Source organism: Rattus norvegicus, chromosome 4 (genome assembly GCF_021556685.1).
Source record: "Rattus norvegicus strain SHRSP/BbbUtx chromosome 4, alternate assembly SHRSP_T2T, whole genome shotgun sequence".
NCBI lineage: Eukaryota > Metazoa > Chordata > Mammalia > Rodentia > Muridae > Rattus > Rattus norvegicus.
The window spans coordinates 37,498,526-37,520,747 of record NC_141537.1 but is presented as its reverse complement, the minus strand read 5'-3'; the positions used below and the strand labels follow the sequence as shown (position 1 = coordinate 37,520,747).

The 22,222-nt window shown below is 42.5% G+C and overlaps 1 protein-coding gene across 12 annotated transcripts in view; it reads left to right on the top strand.

Moving 5' to 3' along the window:
- Ica1 (islet cell autoantigen 1) overlaps positions 1–22,222 on the top strand; it is a 141,515-nt gene that overhangs the window by 84,051 nt on the left and 35,242 nt on the right. For all 12 annotated transcript variants that reach the window (XM_087659428.1, XM_087659422.1, XM_087659427.1 and 9 more), the window contains 2 exon segments: positions 17,275–17,400; positions 20,327–20,425. In XM_087659428.1, coding sequence (XP_087515554.1) covers positions 17,275–17,400; positions 20,327–20,425 — 225 coding nt within the window.

Below are 22,222 nucleotides of genomic sequence, written 5' to 3'. Positions count from 1 at the left end.
GTTACAGCTATGTGAGTGAGCTCAATCTGCCCAGGTGGACACAAAACATTTGTGTACTGGGAATTTTGTTCATGTGTATGGAGATTTTGGCTAGAGGGTTCTACTTAATTGTCCTATAAATTTGACCCTGACCTTGTCGTGGCACATTCATTATTGCTGAGTTGTTAAAGGTCGTGCAAGGCTAGGCAGAAATCAGTAACAGTCGAATCCTCCTCGTGTCTGAAGTATCGATAACCGTCACAGCTGCAGCATGAAAACATGGGCAGGTTCTCATCTCTTCTCTTCACTTCTTTATTGACTTCAGCTCTCTCTCTCTCTCTCTCTCTCTCTCTCTCTCTCTCTCTCTCTCTCTCTCTCTCTCTCTCTCTCTCTCAGATCTACCTGTTTACCAAGCTGCCCCAGTTAATCAAAAGTCAGCTTGGCCACCACACTCTGTCCAGTTTCTCACGATAAAACATCCTGCGCCTCCATGCCTGCTCCCCATTGACTTTTCAACGTCTGATTTTTAACTAAGATCTTGACATAACAGGCCCAGGCATCAAGATTTATCTCCATGCAGTGTCCAGACTTAGTCTCTAATACCAGATTACCCACCCCCAAGCTTCCCCATCCCTGTATCCATCAAACATATATCTCTCAATGTTCTTGTTCGAAAACCTCTATTTTTTTGTCTATTTATCAGAGTGGGGTGTGCGTGCCTGTAGAGGTTAGGGCACAAATAACTTGCAGGAGTTTGCACTCTCCTTCCACTGTGCAGGTTTGGGGATTGAGTTTAGGTCATTAGGCTTATGAGAAGCCCCATTACCCATGGAGCCATATTGCCAGCCTCTAAAATGTCTTATGCTTCAAAATACTTCCCTGGAATCTGCTAGAGAAATGTGAAGACCTGGGTTCAAATCCCTATAACCTGTGTAAAACCAGACATAGTAACACATGACTATAATCCCAGTGGGCCTGTAGGAAGACTTGAGTTGGAGACAGGACTGTCCCCAGCTGCTGGCAGAGCAGCTAATCTGGAGTGTACAATGGTAAGACCTTATCACAAATGGAAGCAGGAACAGCACCCACCATTATCCTCTTTCTTTCACACATACTCTGTGGACAGGTGAGCCTCCTGTGAGCGAGCGAGCACCTGCACACACATACATACACACACACACACACACACATTCTCTGTAAATACATATTACAACCATCCATATCTATCATTTGTATAATAAACCTTTTAAACCGCATCCACTGATTTGGAAGAAGGTGTTTTCTGTTTATAGACAAACCTACACATAAATATGGGACATAGAGAGATTGGGGATGCAGATCCACAGAACTACGGGGGATGACCGTTCCTAAACAGACCAAGCATACTCCACCCCTCAGCCTTCACAGGGATTCTCTCTGCTTAGAATGATCTCCACGCTTGAGAGCCATGTGGTTCATTCTCATTTCTTCTTGATTTCTTCTCCAGCACTATCTTTCCGGGTGTCCTTTCTACAGCCGTGTCCTAAAATAGAAACTAAAACCCACCATGCCCCAAAACTTTGCCTCCACCTCTCTCTTGTACAGCCTTTGCTTCACCACTCTCGTCACAGTACCCGTCCACACAGTAGAATGTACTCAACATTGCAGATGATTGGATTCATCCCTTACACATCCAGACGCCAGGAGCTTGTAAGTGTTCAGTAACACTTCTTGGGAAGAAGAGAAGAAAGAAGAGAAATAAATAAATGTGAAGTTAGGAAAGCTAATGATTAATCTAGGCTGAAGTTCAAAAGCACTGAAGTAACAAGGCCGTTATGAATGTGAAGTGGAACCTTAGGAAGTCAGTCCCACTGCTGGAAATCGGTCACCTCAATGCATTTCATCTTCCTGCCCTGTGTGAGCATTTGGATGACTCCGGAATGCCTAGTTTTCCCTCATATCTCAGCACATCTCCGAGTAGACAGTTTGACAGCAAAGGCTGAACCAACAGTTCTTTTTCTTGTTTTTCTCCTTTTTATCCAAAGTAATGAATCGGTTTAGGTATTCTCTACAAATTACCAGTGAAACTGTCTAGCTTCACATTGGTTCATGAATCTCACTATGATCTCATAGACAAGTATATAGGTGTCTTCTATCCTTACCTGCACTAGCTTCACCAATGCTTGCTTGGATTAGCTCCTCTTTGGCTCCTGGGAACCTCTCCAGCTGACTCCTGATCTTTCTGACTCTGGTCGTGGCCATCCCTGTTTTCTAGTACAGCGTATTTTTTGATCACCTTATGCTCCTCCTGTCACGGCTGTGGAATCGGTAACTGGGGCAAGGAGCCTTGCTTACTCGTGCAGAGAGGAGTATAACAGTTCATGGCTTCCCTGTTAGCCATTCTTCTTAGACCTGCGGTGCGCAGAGCCAGAAAATACATGTCAGATGATTTCACTTTCACACGAAAGCCAAGAAACCAGAAAGAACTACTAGGCCCCTGTTTTACTTTTATGGCCGTTGAGGGGGAAAAACAGTGTTTAAATTGCATAGAGAAGAAAGGGCCCTATAGAAACACGGAAGCTCAGTGTGGGAGGGAGCACATGTGCACAAGCTGTAGTCGAACATTTAGTCACCAGATGTGTGTGAGCTGTGCCTGCAAGGACAGAAACACTGCCAGTGAGCCTTGAGAGCTCAGGGATGCCAGAAATAGCATAACAAGCAAATACTGTCCTATTTTTACAACCTCAAGTTTGATACAGTAAGTTATCCTGTGATGTTTAACCAAGCCTAGAACTGATGACTGCATAGAGTAGAGACAGTATTGCAGCAACCGTGTGTGACTTAGGAAGTCAGGCTCTGCATCAAGCTAACTGGTTCTTCTCACTGTTTCGTATGGCCTCTAGGCCCCTCTTGTCCATAAAATGGGATAAAATGAAGAAGAGTGTGCTGGAAACTGCATCTTTTCTTGCTTAATGTTAACTTTGGAGAACATTATACATGAGTACTGCTGGCTTTGGCCCCCATCCTGCCCTCTTCTCCTACTTCTCCCAATGTATCCGGCTCCCAAATTCATGGCCACTTTTTCTTTAAGTGCCTATGCATACGACTGTATGTGTGTATATATTATGTGCACGTCTTTTCTGCATAACTGTATTGTTAGAATTCATGGGTGAATTTTCTCCCGTCATGTCTTGGGGAGGAGACTGGACCTTGTAAAGATGTAGGTTTAGCTCTGTGCTATCCATAAGAACCATTTTAAACCATGCACGGCAGACAAGAAGTCCATCACTCAGCCTTGCATCTACCTCCCAAATAAATTCCTAAAAATCGAAGTCACTAAGAACGTTATCTAAAACTACAACAGAGCTGAGCTGTAAATCAGTTGCATTTAACTGTATTGTCTCTCAAATGAGTAGAAATAGAGCAATAGCCACCCAAACAGCCCATTGCTCCAAAGAACACATCACAGGGGAAACCAGAATGCATTGAGTTAAAAGAAGGGAAATCAGTGTCTCAAGCCGAGTGGGATACAGGTAAAGTAATGTTTGAGGGAAGCTTGTACCATTAAGGATTCACTTAAGAAAATGCAGATGATCGTGACCTGTAACCTAAACTTCCTTCTCAAAAAATTAAATAAAATAAACATATAAATAAAAAAATCATCTAGCGGAAGGAAAGAAATGATAAAAAGCATAGACAGATGAAATTATAAACCAAAAACAATATAGAAAACCAAAAGCTAGCCTTGGGGTGGGGGGAGCGTCAGTCAAATGGATCCCCTGCTCAGCTTTGTTAGGAACAGGAGGGAAGCCATGGCCTGTCAGGAAGAAGAGGGTGGGATCATGCAGACGTGTGCAGGGTAGCCTTATAGGCAGGGTCAGGCCCTGTGTGTCTGTTTACTCATACATCTCATTTGCAGCTAAAAGACTCACCACCAACACATCCCCAGCCGGTTGTATGGGAGACATGGCAAGCCAAAGGGGTAAACACTGTTTTCTGGGTTTTATTTTGTTTTTGTTTTTGTTTTTTAGAGATAGATTCTCACCGTGTCACAGGCTAGCCTACAAATTCTGATTTTCCTGCCTTCGTTAAAACAAAACAAAACAAAACAAAACAAAAAAACAGAAAAAGGTCATTTGAAGAACAACCTACAGAAATGTATCTTAAAGATATGGATAATAAATTATTAAAATATTTAGGTCCCAGTGCCCAAGAGGCTGAGGCAGGAAGATTAGAAGTTTGAGGGCAGCCTGCACTACACAAAGAAATCTTGTCTTTAAAAGGAAAGAAAAAGAAATGAGTGTGGGGTTTCTGGGGGGCAGCTTAATGAAATTGACTGTGAGATGATTATTTCAAGTCTGGGAATATAGTGAAGGTCACTGAATTTTACACTTTAAATGGTGACCTATATATGGCATGTGGATAATTTCTCAATAAAGCTATTTAAAAAAAAAAAACCCTACCAATGAGCAAATCCCAACAGCATCTAAAATAAAAGCAGTATATACAGCTTGACTGAGTGTGGTTTCTAAGGAGTGAGGTCAGTTTAAAAATCAATCAACTTAATCAGCTCTCAGAGGAGTCCAAAAGCAGCAAATCAAATAGTTGGTACAACAGAGACAGGAAAAGCACTTGATACAATCCAGGTCCATTCCTGGCAAAAATCCTCAGCAAAGAAAGGACAGAGAAATGTATACTCAGTATGATAATGATGTTCGTTAAAATTAACATGCTTAGCTACCAAAGACTGCTTCCTCATATATCTCGTGACTGAGATTTCTGTTTGCTCTTGTCAGCTTCCACTCAACATTACCATATCAATATGAAAATGTGTTGCCAAAGCCCTTGGCCCCCAGAACTATCCTTGGGGTAACAAGGCACAGAAGCAAAGACTCAGCCTCCAGGAGCCAGGTGAAAAGCAGATGCAGACTTGTTTATTATTATAGTAAGGAGTGCCTTTATATCCTCCGCCCATGTCCCCTCGGTTCCTATCTGCCTGTCCTGTGCAGCTGGCACCAGTCATTTTGTTGGTCACATGCTCAGTTTTCCTCTGTTTCCGGTGTTAGGCTGGTTTCCGGGTTAGTAAATGCGGAAGCGCCTCGTGCGCATGCCTGGGCCATTGCAGGCGCTAATGAGAACATGCTGACTCCTGCAAAAATAGTAAAAAAATAATAGTCATAAACTTGAAGGATGAACTTTGTCTTTCAAGCAGCAGCATACAGATGGGGATGCTGTGGAGATATTTATAGTCAGTTGAAAGGAATGGTAATAAACGTTTAAAACTAGTAGTTGAATTTAACAGTATCACAAGAAATAAGATAACATAAAAATTAATTATGTTTCTAGTTATAATTGTCCATGAAAGTTTTAGAAGTTGCAATACCATCAAAAAAGAGAATTAAAAAATGGAGAGAAACTCGAAGCAATCCCACTAAAATCAGGGACTAGACAAGGCTGCCCACTCTCTCCCTACTTATTCAATATAGTTCTTGAAGTTCTAGCCAGAGCAATCAGACAACAAAAGGAGATCAAGGGGATACAGATCGGAAAAGAAGAAGTCAAAATATCACTATTTGCAGATGACATGATAGTATATTTAAGTGATCCCAAAAGTTCCACCAGAGAACTACTAAAGCTGATAAACAACTTCAGCAAAGTGGCTGGGTATAAAATTAACTCAAATAAATCAGTTGCCTTCCTCTATACAAAAGAGAAACAAGCCGAGAAAGAAATTAGGGAAACGACACCCTTCATAATAGACCCAAATAATATAAAGTACCTCGGTGTGACTTTAACCAAGCAAGTAAAAGATCTGTACAATAAGAACTTCAAGACACTGAGGAAAGAAATTGAAGAAGACCTCAGAAGATGGAAAGATCTCCCATGCTCATGGATTGGCAGGATTAATATAGTAAAAATGGCCATTTTACCAAAAGCAATCTACAGATTCAATGCAATCCCCATCAAAATACCAATCCAATTCTTCAAAGAGTTAGACAGAACAATTTGCAAATTCATCTGGAATAACAAAAAACACAGGATAGCTAAAGCTATCCTCAACAATAAAAGGACTTCAGGGGGAATCACTATCCCTGAACTCAAGCAGTATTACAGAGCAATAGTGATAAAAACTGCATGGTATTGGTACAGAGACAGACAGATAGACCAATGGAATAGAATTGAAGACCCAGAAATGAACCCACACACCTATGGTCACTTGATTTTTGACAAAGGAGCCAAAACCATCCAATGGAAAAAAGATAGCATTTTCAGCAAATGGTGCTGGTTCAACTGGAGGGCAACATGTAGAAGAATGCAGATCGATCCATGCTTATCACCCTGTACAAAGCTTAAGTCCAAGTGGATCAAGGACCTCCACATCAAACCAGACACACTCAAACTAATAGAAGAAAAACTAGGGAAGCATCTGGAACACATGGGCACTGGAAAAAATTTCCTGAACAAAACACCAATGGCTTATGCTCTAAGATCAAGAATCGACAAATGGGATCTCATAAAACTGCAAAGCTTCTGTAAGGCAAAGGACACTGTGGTTAGGACAAAACGGCAACCAACAGATTGGGAAAAGATCTTTACCAATCCTACAACAGATAGAGGCCTTATATCCAAAATATACAAAGAACTCAAGAAGTTAGACCGCAGGGAAACAAATAACCCTATTAAAAAATGGGGTTCAGAGCTAAACAAAGAATTCACAGCTGAGGAATGCCGAATGGCTGAGAAACACCTAAAGAAATGTTCAACATCTTTAGTCATAAGGGAAATGCAAATCAAAACAACCCTGAGATTTCACCTCACACCAGTGCGATTGGCTAAGATCAAAAACTCAGGTGACAGCAGATGCTGGCGAGGATGTGGAGAAAGAGGAACACTCCTCCATTGTTGGTGGGATTGCAGACTGGTAAAACCATTCTGGAAATCAGTCTGGAGGTTCCTCAGAAAATTGGACATTGAACTGCCTGAGGATCCAGCTATACCTCTCTTGGGCATATACCCAAAAGATGCCTCAACATATAAAAGAGACACGTGCTCCACTATGTTCATCGCAGCCTTATTTATAATAGCCAGAAAATGGAAAGAACCCAGATGCCCTTCAACAGAGGAATGGATACAGAAAATGTGGTACATCTACACAATGGAATATTACTCAGCTATCAAAAACAACGAGTTTATGAAATTCGTAGGCAAATGGTTGGAACTGGAAAATATCATCCTGAGTGAGCTAACCCAATCACAGAAAGACATACATGGTATGCACTCATTGATAAGTGGCTATTAGCCCAAATGCTTGAATTACCCTAGATCCCTAGAACAAACGAAACTCAAGACGGATGTTCAAAATGTGAATGCTTCACTCCTTCTTTAAATGAGGAAAAAGAATACCCTTGGCTGGGAAGGGAGAGGCAAAGATTAAAACAGAGACTGAAGGAACACCCATTCAGAGCCTGCCCCACAGGTGGCCCATACATATACAGCCACCCAATTGGACAAGATGGATGAAGCAAAGAAGTGCAGACCGACAGGAGCCGGATGTAGAGCGCTCCTGAGAGACACAGCCAGAATACAGCAAATACAGAGGCGAATGCCAGCAGCAAACCACTGAGCTGAGAATAGGTCCCCCGTTGAAGGAATCAGAGAAAGAACTGGAAGAGCTTGAAGGGGCTCGAGACCCCAAAAGTACAACAATGTCAAGCAACCAGAGCTTCCAGGGACTAAGCCACTACCTAAAGACTATATATGGACTGACCCTGGACTCTGACCCCATAGGTAGCAATGAATATCCTAGTAAGAGCACCAGTGCAAGGGGAAGCCCTGGGTCCTGCTAAGACTGAACCCCCAGTGAACTAGACTATGGGGGGAGGGCGGCAATGGGGGGAGGGTTGGGAGGGGAACACCCATAAGGAAGGGGAGGGGGGAGGGGGATTTTGCCCGGAAACCGGGAAAGGGAATAACACTTGAAATGTATATAAGAAATACTCAAGTTAATAAAAAAATAAATAAATAAATAAAAAAAATATAAAGTAAACAATTTAAACAAAAAAAAAGAGAATTAAATATCTGGAAAGATGGTTCAGTGGTTAATGGGACTTGCTGTTCCTAAAGACATGGGTACAGTACCTAGCACTCACACAGTGACTAACATCCATCTATACCCCCAGTTCTGTGTTATCCGGTACCATCTTCTGGCCTCATCATGGAACCCTGGCTGGCCTGGAATTAATTGGGTAGACCAGGCTGTCCTCAAACTTACAGAGATCCATCTGCCTCCCCTGAGATTGCAGGAATATGCTGCCACCCCTGGTTTCAACAGTTTCTTAAAGAGTAATTGTGTATAGGTGAATGATGTTTGTGTGGGCCTGCATGTCATAGCACATGTGTGGAGGTCATGGTCAACCTCATGATGTCAAGGTCAACCTCATCAAGTCTGTTCTTTCCTTCTACCACAGTGTGGGTTCCAAGGATTGACCCGAGATCACAAAGCTGTGATCTGCTCAAAAGATTTACTGTAGAAATTCGCAAAGTTTGTACAGAAGGCCCAGGGATAGCCAAAAGAATTGTGAGAAGACTAAAGTCAGGTCTGGCATATACCTCAACAGTAGAGCATCTGGCTAGCCTATCAAGCCATCAGTTCAGTCCCCATCACACACAGCCCAGAAGAACAAACAGTAGGTCTTAGACATCTTAACTGTAAGACCTGATAGAATCGATAGTAATCACCACGGTGTGGTATAGGGTGTTCACACCCACATATAGAACAAATGGAGTAGAGACCCCAGACATGAGCTTGCATGTGTGTAACCTACTGATTTTGATGTAGATTCCAGGTACAGTGGATGATTGGACCTCTTTTCCAGAACAAAAGATGCTGTAGCAGTTATTATGTCCACATACAAAATAGACCTGCACACTGGTCTCATACCATGTATAACAGATGAATTTGAAATGGCTGTGATTATAATATTATTTTTAAAGAAACATTGAATTTCCAGAAGACAAAGAATAGTAAAAATTTCTTTTGCCTTGTGTTGGGAAAGGAATTGTTAAGGCACGAAGAACACAAACTACCAAAGAAAACTTAGTAAATTGGACTTTATCAAAAGTGAAACCTTCTCTTTTCAAAAGGCACTGTTAAGAAAATGGAAGGCAATTTCAGACTTGAAAATATGTCCAAAGTTGTATCTGATAATAATTCGTATTCAGAACATATGAGGAACTCTTATTACTTACTAATCAGACAAGCCTGATTTTTCAAATTGGGCAAAAACTCTGAGTAGACTTATTAGTAAAATTATAGAAGACAAGTAAAAATGAAAAGTTCAGCATCATTAGTCATCAGAGAAACACAAATTAAAGTCACAGTAACGGTGACTACCTCCTCATTACAAAAGAGTTCAGAGATTGTGATAATCAAAAATAGAATGGTATCTTTATCATGAAGCTTGTTGGAGCCTCTCACAAGAATTTCCAGAAAGCAACTATGATCAACCTAGGTTAGTGCCGGCTGGGTCCAGGGGACAGAGAGCCATCTTCAATTCCTTAAGGCAAAGGAGGGAGCTGATCAGAAAACTCTTCCTTATTTTCTCCCTAATTCCCCTATCTTCTTTTGGTCTCTAAAATAGTGTGTGTGTGTGTGTGTGTGTGTGTGTGTGTGTGTGTGTGTGTGTGTGTGTGTGTGTGGTGTGTGTGTGTGGTGTGTGTGTGTGTGTGTGTGTGCACGTGTGTGCAGCATTGAGTGTTTTATTATGTGTAGCATATATGAGTGTGCAGGTGTGGGTGTCGTGCCCATGCAGGTAGAAGCCAAAGAAGTCAGGAGTCTCTTCCTCTATTTTGCATACCTTGTTACCTGGAGACTAAGCATCTGCCATTGCACTTGAAGCTTTGGCCCTGTCATACACACTAATACTGGGTTACAAGCACATATAGCCATGGTTGGGGTATTGGGGACTGAAACTCAAGTCTTCATGATTGCAAAGCAAGCATTCTCACCTACTCAGCCATCTCCTTGCTGCCTCCCTTTTCTTTTCTGTTTTTCTCTGCAGACCAATTCTCTACACATAACCAAAAACTCAAAGGTCAAGACTCCCTGCCTTTGGAACTCTTGCCATTCAAAGTCTCATTGAGACTAATTTTCTCTTTTTCTAAGCTCAAACATCCTCAGGGATCTGGTTCCTCCAGCTGCAATCATCATGGTATCTTATGATGGATTTAACTGGGTTGTGACGGTCAGTGTTAACCATCAGCTGGAGAGTGTATAGAATCACTAGAGATTTGAGCCAGTGGGCGTGCCTGAGAGGGGTTGTCTTAGTGATGCTAATTGACATGGGAAGGCAGTCTTTAGGTGTGGGTTGAACCCTTCCTCAGCATGGGAGCCTCCATTTTGTAAACTGAGGAAAGCAAGCTGCGCGCGCGCGCGCGCGCGCGCGCCAGCATTCATTCCTCTCGTTTCCTGAGGAGGGATGCGCTGTTCCTGGCTGCATCGAGCACCTGTTGCCACGACCTCTCTGCCGTAGACTGAATCTTGAACCAGAAGTTAAATAAACTTTTTCCCCCTTTAATGGCTTTTGTTTCAGTATTTTATAACAGCAACAGGAAAGATAAACTAAGACAGAAATTGCAACTGAGAATGGGGCCTTGCTATGTTTAACCTGACCACATGGTTCTTTCTTAGACCCGGAAGTGTTTTATGACTAGAATAGAAAAGAATTTGCAACTTATGTAAACAGAGCTCAATAGCTTAAAAGACAAGGATGTTTCAGAACCACAGACCTTAGAGGGGAAGGGAATGGGGACCCTTTGTATGGCATTTTGGGCAGGAATTTTGCATTCATTCTGCCTGTGTTGAGAATCTGAGTGAAACTGAATTTAAGACAATGGATTAATTTGTTTGGCAGATGTGTGGTCAGACTTAAAGTTTCTCAGGAAGAAGAGTGATTGCTGGCTTCAAGGCAGCTGTAACTGCTGGAGAGATCAGCACTACCAAAGAGAAACCTGGCCTTCTGTACTGGACGGTGGGAAAGACTTTTGAGGACAAGTTACCCCAGCCCCTGGTTAAAGGACCGAACCTGCAAAGGTGTTAATTTGTATGAGAAGAAAAAGACTGAACTGAGAATGGAGTAGTAGTGGGGAGGGGTCTTATCTCTGGTAAAGCCTAGGAGAGTGTACCCCGCACACATACATGCTGATAATAGCTGGGATACGGGGTGCATCCCAAGTTGACTGCAGAACTTAGAACCATTATTTATAAGGCACTGGCTTTGAAGGCATAAAAGATGGCAGACTGCAGGCCTCTTGTAGATCCACGAAGGCCAGGCAATGTTTGGCAGGGTCAGAATCCCTGCAAGGATGCCCTGGGACGCCATTGTGGGAAGATGTGAAAGGGTAGCGGAAGTTGCAGTGAAGACTCTAGGATATCACCGATGCTTGCCCACAGGGCGTCTACAGAAGGTAGCTGTAGACCCAGAGTGGAACGGGAAGGCTGCAGTTTCTTCACACATACGCCCTCTCCTCAAGGCCTCTTGTCTCCTGAATGTCTCCGGAGTCAGCACATTGTTTCCTGTATCCAGCATCAATACACTTGTCTAAAACCACCGCCGCCATTCCTTTGATTTTCAGTCTATCCTTACCCACCTCCATCTCTCTCCTCCCGTCTGTCTGCACACTGCAGCAAAAGATCTTTCCAAACTGAAAGTAAGAGTCCTGTCTCCCTCTTGCTTGAATGCACCCAAGGTTTTTCTACTGTGCCTAGGTCAAAACTAAAGTAAAATCTGCCCTCCAGGATAGGATCTGACCTTCTGCTTCACCTCACAGCACCTTTCCACAGGTCCTCAGCAGCCCAGCTATGCTAGCTCACTATGGATTGGAGGAGCTTCCCTATTGCTTCTTTTTTAGTGCCTTTCATACTCTCCTCTGGCAGCTCCAGTACTTTTCATAGCCCTGCTCAGTCTCTTTAGTGTAGCTTGATCACCCTTGCCTTCCTCCAAGTCAAATGCTTAGATAAGTCATTGCTGTAGGACGGTTTGGACTTTCTTCTGAACCCCTCCCCTAATCTGTCGTTAGACATTCACTGATAAAAAACAAAATCCTCACTCAACTTCTCTTTGTGCCTACCACTACCAACAGCTGAAATAAATAACTATCTGCCTAAACAGAGAGAGAGAGAGAGAGAGAGAGAGAGAGAGAGAGAGTGTGTGTGTTACCTCCTGAAAAAAAAATCTAAAACTCAGAGTAGAATTTTGTTGTTGTTGTTCTTAAAGGAAATAAAACACTTAGAAAACAACAAAAGTACTCTCCAATTACTTGATTATAGAGTAATATGAAGACCTTCCCTTAGCAAGGCCAGAGTGCACTAAGGATGAATCCCTTTGCCTTTGACCTGGGTAGTTCAAGTTGGGGGCTAAGAGGTAGAATTTCACAATGTGGGGAGTGAGCACAGAGCCATGACTTGTAGTTTTGGCAGGGGAGAGGTGGCTGCTTTCTCGGGTAAATTGAATTTCTGTGGCCTTTGAGGAAGACAGGATCCAGACTAAAGAGGGTCTAATATGCACGGCCACTTCCTAAAGTTTGGGAAAGAAGAAGAGAAAGGTAGAGCAATGGAAACAAAATGAAGAAATAAACAAAGGGCGCATTTATTTGAGTAAAATAGTTTTAAAGAGCCTTGAAAACCGCAGGGGCTCCTCAAGATGTTTATGTAATTGAAACTAATTTATATGGGATGGAGAGGAATAATAATCAAAACATTTTCACTCAAGTGCATCTGGAAGCATGTGAAATTGCCCTTGCAACGGTGGTCTGTCCTCTGCTGTGTCCCTTCCAGTTTTGTCCTGGGCTGGGCTAAAAGTGCATTTTGGAGAGCAAGAGATGGGACACAAACTATTAAACAAACTTTTCTGGACTGCAAATGCCCAACAGTGTAACCTCCATGTTTGGCATAGAAAGGGCACAGCATCTGGGAGCTCAGCGGCACATTAAGTGTTTTAATAATCGCCGTCATCGACACACAAGCATATGGCCTCGCGGAACTCACTGGGTCACCATCGACGTCTTCTCCGTTTCTAAAATTATCCTTCAGAATATTAACAAAACCATCTAAGGAGTGTCTCAAACTGTATGCCTTCCTAAGGTTTGCGTTATGAGGGAAGGACACAAGCTCTCACTTCCTAGAGAAGCTATCAGTCAGTGAGCTTGTAAGGCAAAAACCAAAATTTGTACTCAAGGGGAAAAAAATCTGATTTGCATCTTGTTAGGAAAAAAAATCTAGAATTTCCATATAAGTGAGGCAGTCTTTTACATACCTTTTACATACATAGATTTGCGATTGCATTGGGCCTTCCCAGAAGCCCTCATTGCCCGTTTCCTGTTTACCTCAATAATCTGTGGTTATAATCAAGCCATGAAATAAAACCATCATAGCCTTCAAAGGCTTCCGACAATGAGCATCTTTTTAGTGCTCACCAGTCTGTTGTTGACAGGGTGTTTCTGGTGTGGCAGCTCCTTACACAATGGTTGGCAGCCAGCTACAGGGCAGGGCAGGTTCTGCTAACAATGTCTGAGCTCTCCTCCTCAAGTCTCCCCTGCCACGGGGCTCACACCCCTCCGGCTGGCCGGCCAATCTGAGTGTGTTCTCATGGCCATCACAAAGGAGGCAGTGGGGAGGTGGAAACAGGCTGGCATTCCCTTTTGAAAAAGTTTCCAGTCTTTTTACATCTGTTAGCTTCTCATTGGCCAACACCAAGTCACAGGGTCAAGCCAGATTCCAGAGATAGGGGAGACTACAAAGTCACAGGGCAAAGTATAAGAGGATGTAGGAAGGACAATCCTTGGGACTACAGTGACCCCACTGCCCAGTGGTAATAATGCCATCACTTTATAGTGACCCCCACCCCAGTGGCATCCCTTGTCTGTGCTCTCTCAGTACTCTTACTATCCTCTTGTTGCGCTGCAATTGCCAATTTCCCTCAGCTCCTTAAGAGCTTAGCATGCTCAGAACAGCGTGCACTCTTTCGTAAACGTTTAGTGACTACATGTTAGTATGTTATTGGTAATTTGCAGGTGATGTGTGTCATACATTACATAGGACTGGACTCATGGTGCTCTATAAACTTGTATTGAATGAGTGAATGCACAAAAGCTCATACCCCAGACATGTTCCTTCCCCTTTCAAAGGGAGTGGCTGAGGGCAGTTAATTTTCAGGCCCTAGTTGCAAAGACCCTTCTAGGTGAGTATGCTCACCCTTAGTGATCTACAACAGAAATCTCAGCTGCTAAAATTCTGTCCATCTGGGTTTCCTCCTCTTTCCCCGCCCACAGCAGCCAGGGTCTCTTTTCCATCTCCTTTCTCTTCTCCGAGGATGGCAGAACATTATTGATATTTCACTCACTTTAAACTTCTTATCAGAGCTCCCAGGAGGTGGAATTTTTAGTCTTCATTCTGCAATAATGAATATTATCAGTCTCCAGGGTGTTTGTACTCACAGTGTGGTCAGGCCGAGAGGAGCAGCTACTGTCCACTGGTCTCAGCCCCGTAGATAGGGAATTGAGAAGAATCCTTAGAAAATTTTGTGTGTGCTATACATGCTACCGTTGCTGTAAAAAACGAAAAAGGGCATGCACTCGTCAGGACCTCTTTGAGCGCACATCACTCATGCCCTCCTCCCTGGCTCCCTCTGACCTGGGCAGTCCTCCAGACGTTCCAGCGTGGTACCCTGTCCTCACTCACAGCTCCATCCCATCTCACGTTGCTGATGGCTACTCTGAGCTCTGTAGCCATCTCTCTACCCATCTAGTTCCCAGGACGTGTTGTTAGCGCACCAGGCATGCACATCCCAATTCTGTGGTGGGCCCGGTGTGTCCTACCCCATACATTCTCTTGAACTCAATTAAGTCGCCCATGAAAGAACACACCACACAATATCCTCTGAGCCAATTGATAAGGTATAATTTGCCCATCTAGATAACACAAAATCCTGTACACACCCATGCCTTAAAAAGTCATAACAACCTGTAACTCTGTACAGAGAAGAATCTTAACATCTGCCGCCATGTTCTCTTAGCTCCTTCCTCCTCACTCCCCTTCCCTCTGCCTCTCCCTCCCTTCTAAAACCTCTGTTCCCGCCTCTCTCCCTTCTCGTCCAATGACAGGCCTCGTTTTATCTAGTCTGCCTTTACCTGCATAATGACGTCAACCTGCACACTACTCATACATCCTCTATTCTCATAGGTATTAATTCTATCGATGTGGTAAATGTTTAACCTCATCGTTTTCCACTCATCTACAATCCCATAGTGAAGCTTGTATTTCTATGTAGAATCCAATTTTGAGCTTCTTGATTTTCCAGGCAGTAGTGGAAGGTGCTTCAAGGATCACAGTAGCATGGTGATTTAAGTCAGAGAACCAGCCCTACCCTGAGTCAGCCCATGCCCTGGTGAAGGCTTCAGTCATCACCAACCAAGAAAAGTCATTACAATAGCTAAAGTAGCTTATTACTATGCAGTAATTAAATTAAATCAATTGTTATATTTATACTCATCATTTCTCTTATTGTATAATTCCATATGAATTTGTAAGCTGTGAGTGTTATTAATAGTAAATTAATTGTATTTATATCAAATAATGTATTTACCTTGGTGAGAAAAGAAATCACTATCTTTTTTTTTTAAAGTAGACCTATTGCATACCTATGTCACAACCCATATGTGAAGGTTAGAGAGAAGTTATGGGAGTCGGTTCTCTTCTTCTACTGTGTGGGGTCCAGGAATCGAACTCATATTATCAGGCTTGGTAGCATCTGTCCTTACCAACTGAGACATCTGACCAGCCCCCCAAATCACTACTTAGAAAGCTATTTTAAAGGCTTTAATTATGGACATTCTAAAATGGCATGGGAAGCACTGTATCCACAAGCATGTATTTAGTACACGCCGGCCTTGTACCAGGCTGCCAGGTGATACAGTGGTGGACAAAGGAGACGTGATCCACGCTGCCTGGTATGTCGTGATGAAAAGGCACCTCATAGCTCAGCTTCACTTGTAGGACTCATCTGCCTCGTTTCTGTGACTCAGGAGGTTTTTAAAGTAATATTTGAAATTATCAAGTAGAACACATTGTGTATAGATTTTCATACATCAAATAAAAAAATCTCAATGAAATGTTATTCTTTTTTTTTTTTTTAAGCATCTGGCTTTCCCCATCTAAAATATAATACAGTGGTACCTTGGATTAGAAGAAGGGGAAATTTTGACTTCACTTTTTAAAAATGTATGTGTGATGTGTGTGTGTGTGTGTGTGTGTGTGTGTGTGTTTGTGTGTGTGTGTGTGTACATATGTATGTGTGTACATATGTATGGTATATGTATATGTATATATATTTAGGCGGTATCTCATGTAACTGAGGCTGGCCTCAATATCGTTATATAAAGGTGATCTGAACCTTCTTATCCTTTTGCCTTCATCTCCAGATTGCTGGAATTACAGGAGTGTGCTACTTATGGAGTGCAAGCTTATGGAGTGCTGGGAATAGAATGCCAGGCCTCCCAAAGGCTACTCAAGCACTTTGCTGACTCAGCTATAATCCTAGCCCTCTAAATTTGAAAACTCTGCTCTCTTGCAACATAAGCTATAGAGTTAACATGTGCAGAACTTTCCTGGCCATCACTCCTTCCCTGAATTACAGTGTGGTTCACGGGTGGATGGAGTTTCACTGGTATTCATCACTCAGTCATAAAAATTGAAAATTTATCAGTAGGAATGTTTTTTAGGCCGTGGAAAAATTCTTTGATATAAAGCCTCAATTGGCTCCTGAAACCGTAGAATTATGTTAGTAGAAAAAAAAAGTGAAAATATAGAAACCAGTAAATAGGATTGTGTCAATGATAGTTTCTCCATTTTAGCAAAGGTTACGCCAGATGTTAATGTTAGGAAAAGTCAAGTGAGGACTGTGTGGGAATTCTGTCCCAGAGACTGGAAAACTCTCGAACAAAGCATCTTCTTCAGGATGTGTATGTCTTCAACCTTCACCATGACCAGCTTGTAATTGCCCCGAGGAGACAGAGTTATTAATCTCATTCTGCAAAACATATAATTTATATAGCAATTCTATTAGAAAAGTATAATCATCGTGGTTCTTGTCTAGGTCTGTTGGAAGGAAAGAATGGATGTCAGATCTGTTCATTCATCTGGAACACTTAATGATGCTTTCTTATGTAAGACAGAGCAACCCTTCACTAGCCTTTCCTCACCTGCAAATTTTAACGTCATGGAGGTTCCAGTGTGTCAGAGACTCGCCTTCACTTTTGTAGGTACAGACACAAGTCCGCCTCGCGAAGAAGAACTTTGACAAATTGAAGATGGATGTGTGTCAAAAGGTGGATCTTCTTGGAGCAAGCAGATGTAACCTCTTATCTCACATGCTAGCAACATATCAGGTAACAAAGTGATGTTTGTCTCCATGAACAAAGACTTCTTGCCAGAGGCTTAGACAATGGGAAAGTTTGTGTTTGGATGGAAAGTATGACCTGGGCCTCCTGGATTCTGAATGCATCCTCGGTTCTGCCTTTTAGGCCCTATAGTTTAAATAGCATTATAGTCACAACTATGTGCTCTATACTGGGTGGAGTTTTCTCTTTTCCTGTGTGCATTTTGTGGCTCCTTTCTGCCCTGAATGCTATTCTCCATCTATGTCTTTGCAGATCCTGGTCTAGACCCTGTTAGCATGATACCCTATATGTCTCAGGATGTGACGCTTATCCAGGACACTTGGCTTTTATCTCTCTTAATATTGACATCCTTCAGGGTAGTTCTGTGTCTATCCTCAGTGCTGTTGACACCAACTGGGTGTGAAATACCAGATGCTGGGAGTTGTTAGGAATGGGCAGATTACTATAGCCCAGCCCCTTGTACTCAAAGAATTCAAAAGTTTAGGAAGAAAACTAGAGGCAGTAACTTTTTACTATATTTCCCAAACCTCTAGAAAAGGCATTCTTTTTTTTTTGGGATAAACTTTTTTTTATTTTTTATTTTTATTATTAACTTGAGTATTTCTTATATACATTTCGAGTGTTATTCCCTTTCCCAGTTTCCGGGCAAACATCCCCCTCCCCCCTCCCCTTTCTTATCGGTGTTCCCCTCCCCATCCTCCCCCCATTGTCCCCCTCCCCCCAACAGTCTAGTTCACTGGGGGTTCAGTCTTAGCAGGACCCAGGGCTTCCCCTTCCACTGGTGCTCTTACTAGGATATTCATTGCTACCTATGAGGTCAGAGTCCAGGGTCAGTCCATGTATAGTCTTTAGGTAGTGGCTTAGTCCCTGGAAGCTCTGGTTGCTTGGCATTGTTGTACATATGGGGTCTCGAGCCCCTTCAAGCTCTTCCAGTTCTTTCTCTGATTCCTTCAACGGGGGTCCTATTCTCAGTTCAGTGGTTTGCTGCTGGTATTCGCCTCTGTATTTGCTGTATTCTGGCTGTGTCTCTCAGGAGCGCTCTACATCCGGCTCCTGTCGGTCTGCACTTCTTTGCTTCATCCATCTTGTCTAATTGGACGGCTGTATATGCATGGGCCACATGTGGGGCAGACTCTGAATGGGTGTTCCTTCAGTCTCTGTTTTAATCTTTGCCTCTCTCTTCCCTGCCAAGGGTATTCTTGTTCCCCTTTTAAAGAAGGAGTGAACCATTCACATTTTGATCATCTGTCTTGAGTTTCATTTGTTCTAGGCATTTAGGGTAATTCAAGCATTTGGGCTAATAGCCACTTATCAGTGAGTGCATACCATGTATGTCTTTCTGTGTTTGGGTTAGCTCACTCAGGATGATATTTTCCAGTTCCAGCCATTTGCCTACGAATTTCATAAAGTCGTTGTTTTTGATAGCTGAGTAATATTCCATTGTGTAGATGTACCACATTTTCTGTATCCATTCCTCTGTTGAAGGGCATCTGGGTTCTTTCCAGCTTCTGGCTATTATAAATAAGGCTGCAATGAACATAGTGGAGCACGTGTCTTTTTTATATGTTGGGGCATCTTTTGGGTATATGCCCAAGAGAGGTATAGCTGGATCCTCAGGCCGTTCAATGTCCAATTTTCTGAGGATCCTCCAGACTGATTTCCAGAATGGTTGTACCAGTTTGCAATCCCACCAACAATGGAGGAGTGTTCCTCTTTCTCTGCATCCTCGCCAGCATTTTCTGTCACCTGAGTTTTTGATCTTAGCCATTCTCACTGGTGTGAGGTGAAATCTCAGGGTTGTTTTGATTTGCATTTCCCTTATGACTAAAGATGTTGAACATTTCTTTAGGTGTTTCTCCGCCATTCGGCATTCCTCAGCTGTGAATTCTTTGTTTAGCTCTGAGCCCCATTTTTTAATAGGGTTATTTGTTTCCCTGCGGTCTAACTTCTTGAGTTCTTTGTATATTTTGGATATAAGGCCTCTATCTGTTGTAGGATTGGTAAAGATCTTTTCCCAATCTGTTGGTTGCCGTTTTGTCCTAACCACAGTGTCCTTTGCCTTACAGAAGCTTTGCAGTTTTATGAGATCCCATTTGTCGATTCTTGATCTTAGAGCATAAGCCATTGGTGTTTTGTTCAGGAAATTTTTTCCAGTGCCCATGTGTTCCAGATGCTTCCCTAGTTTTTCTTCTATTAGTTTGAGTGTGTCTGGTTTGATGTGGAGGTCCTTGATCCACTTGGACTTAAGCTTTGTACAGGGTGATAAGCATGGATCGATCTGCATTCTTCTACATGTTGCCCTCCAGTTGAACCAGCACCATTTGCTGAAAATGCTATCTTTTTTCCATTGGATGGTTTTGGCTCCTTTGTCAAAAATCAAGTGACCATAGGTGTGTGGGTTCATTAGAAAAGGCATTCTATACAGAAAGATACTTTTAAGAATGGCGGTGAGGGGACCATGGTGGTGCAGGCCTTTAATCCTAGTCCTCAGGAATCAGATGGAGGTGGATCTCTGTTGAGTTCAAGACTAGTCTGGTCTACAAAGCAAGTTCCAGGAAATCCATGAGACTCTGAGTCACCACCACTACCCTCCTCAAAAAATTATTGCCAATGAAATTTTGGAGAAGTCAAATCATTGTAAAATGAGGTGAATGAATAACCCTGTGTTTTGTAGAATGGACTGAATGGGGCAAAGATGGCGGTGAGGGGAGGGTCCCAAGTGGTAGGTGTAACCTTAGCATTGGGAGTTTAGTTGGATAACTGAGGTCTAATGAATCATGGGAAGAAATGGGGGTCCAGAGATGAGAGCAAGACAGAGTTAAAATGACCTGGAAAGCTGTAGATCACTTCTCTGGGGACCCAGTTCAGACGGGGTCATTCAGGACATTATTGACTTTTTCATCTTTCTTTACAGACCACTCTGCTCCACTTTTGGGAGAAAACTTCTCACACCATGGCAGCCATCCATGAGAGCTTCAAAGGCTATCAACCATATGAATTCACAACGTTAAAGGTATGAAAGCCAGAGTCTCACTAGGAAATCTTGTGAAAATCTTGTGAAAAGATTTGTTTGTATTATAAACCAAACCCATGGCACTATCACTACTCCCAGACCCCTGTCAGAGAGAACTGTCTATGACCAGGCCTTTCATTATATATCATGGTAATTCATGTTTATCTGACATCCTTGAAGACAAGATCTCTCAAGAACAAATAACTAATTACTTTTTGTTTGGTTTAGTTTCGTTTTGTTTTTCCATTACCTGGGATGGAATTCAGGGCTTTAGATATGCTAGGCAGTCCACCACTGAGTTACATCCCTACTTTTAATTATTAATTCTGAATATGCAGATCTGATATTTGTTTCTTTTCTTTCCTATTTCTGAAAGAAAAAGTACACTTTATTCTGAAGGTACCTCCGATGTAAGACTGGAATTTTTCATAGGGCTATCGTAACAATTTCTAATTGAAAGAGCTACATTAAACTCAAGGATTCTTGACTCAAAGGAGGTTTGTGTGCAGTATCTGATTCTCAGTATTGAAGCTGATTTGGAACTTGCCTGCCCTGATGGCCACTAGAGATAAATGCACATCAAGATAAGAAAGTGATTGTCATCCCAGAAGGACTTTAAGAATGACAGGAGAGAACAGTGGGTACCTTGTTGTTGGGGAGTTGTCTTTGAAAGAAAACTATCAGGCAAGAACTAGGAAAAGTAAACCTTGAAATTGCTCACTTCTAATTTTTAAGTCCACATTGCTAGTGAAACATCAAAACAGTACCCCCTACCTGCTGTAAAATGCATGTCTGATTTTAAATGTTTATGAGTCACTGACAGATCTACAAAAATATTGAGATAGAAACCTTCAAAGATGTTGCCTGAGTAAAGGTCCAAGGGGGACCCAGGAGTGTCCACTTGCCCTGAGCTTTACCCATGCTGCCTCCAGGAAGGAGGCCTAGCCCCATGCTTGGTCCTCACAGTCGCTACCCTGCTCAGTTGGTGTTCACTGACGTACTGCACGGTGAACGCACCCTGACCGTGCGGTGTTTTGCTTCGTCAACTCTACAGACTTACTAGGAGAGGCTTTTCAGTTCTTACTGTGTCTGTCAGCCAAATGTCTGCACAGTTAGCAAGCAGCCCTCGTCACAGGGGCCGTGTTTCTGTGGGAAGCAGCTGCATTTCTTCTCTGTGATTTGCTGATGTTTTCTGCATCTTAGGAAGTATCCCTCTCAACCAAGGAAGATCAGTTAACGTTACAGCTCAGGCTACCTACCCTTCTTAGCCTGGCCTGAGCAGGTCAACCTTCCCTTCTATGGGGCTGTTCTGTTGTTAGGGTTGGTCTTTCATTTCATTAAGGATTGAACCTAGGACCTTGTACATGCTAGAAAAATACTTTACTGCTAACCAGAGGTTACTGGTCTTATGAAACATAAATTGGGGAGTCAAATGAAATGTCCTCTTCCTCAGATATAATTTAAGAAGACTCAACGTTTGAGTTTACTACATATAAATGACGTTAAAGGGCCACAGGCATGGAAGAACATGAGTGTATCCCTGGCCTCCTGGGCTGAGGAAACTATGACTCCGAGAGGTGTGCCATGCTGTTCACCCTACAGGAAAGGTTGTGCTGCTTATGTTAGAGGACTACTAAGCAAGAATTTAGTGAAAGTTTAACAATTGTGATTTGGGACATAATTACATATATTTTACACAGACAGCTCACTATCACCTTTTATATCCCTTCACCCTCTGTTAAGTTATAGCTTAAATAATAATGCATAGCTTATTTGTAATATAATCTTGTAGGATAG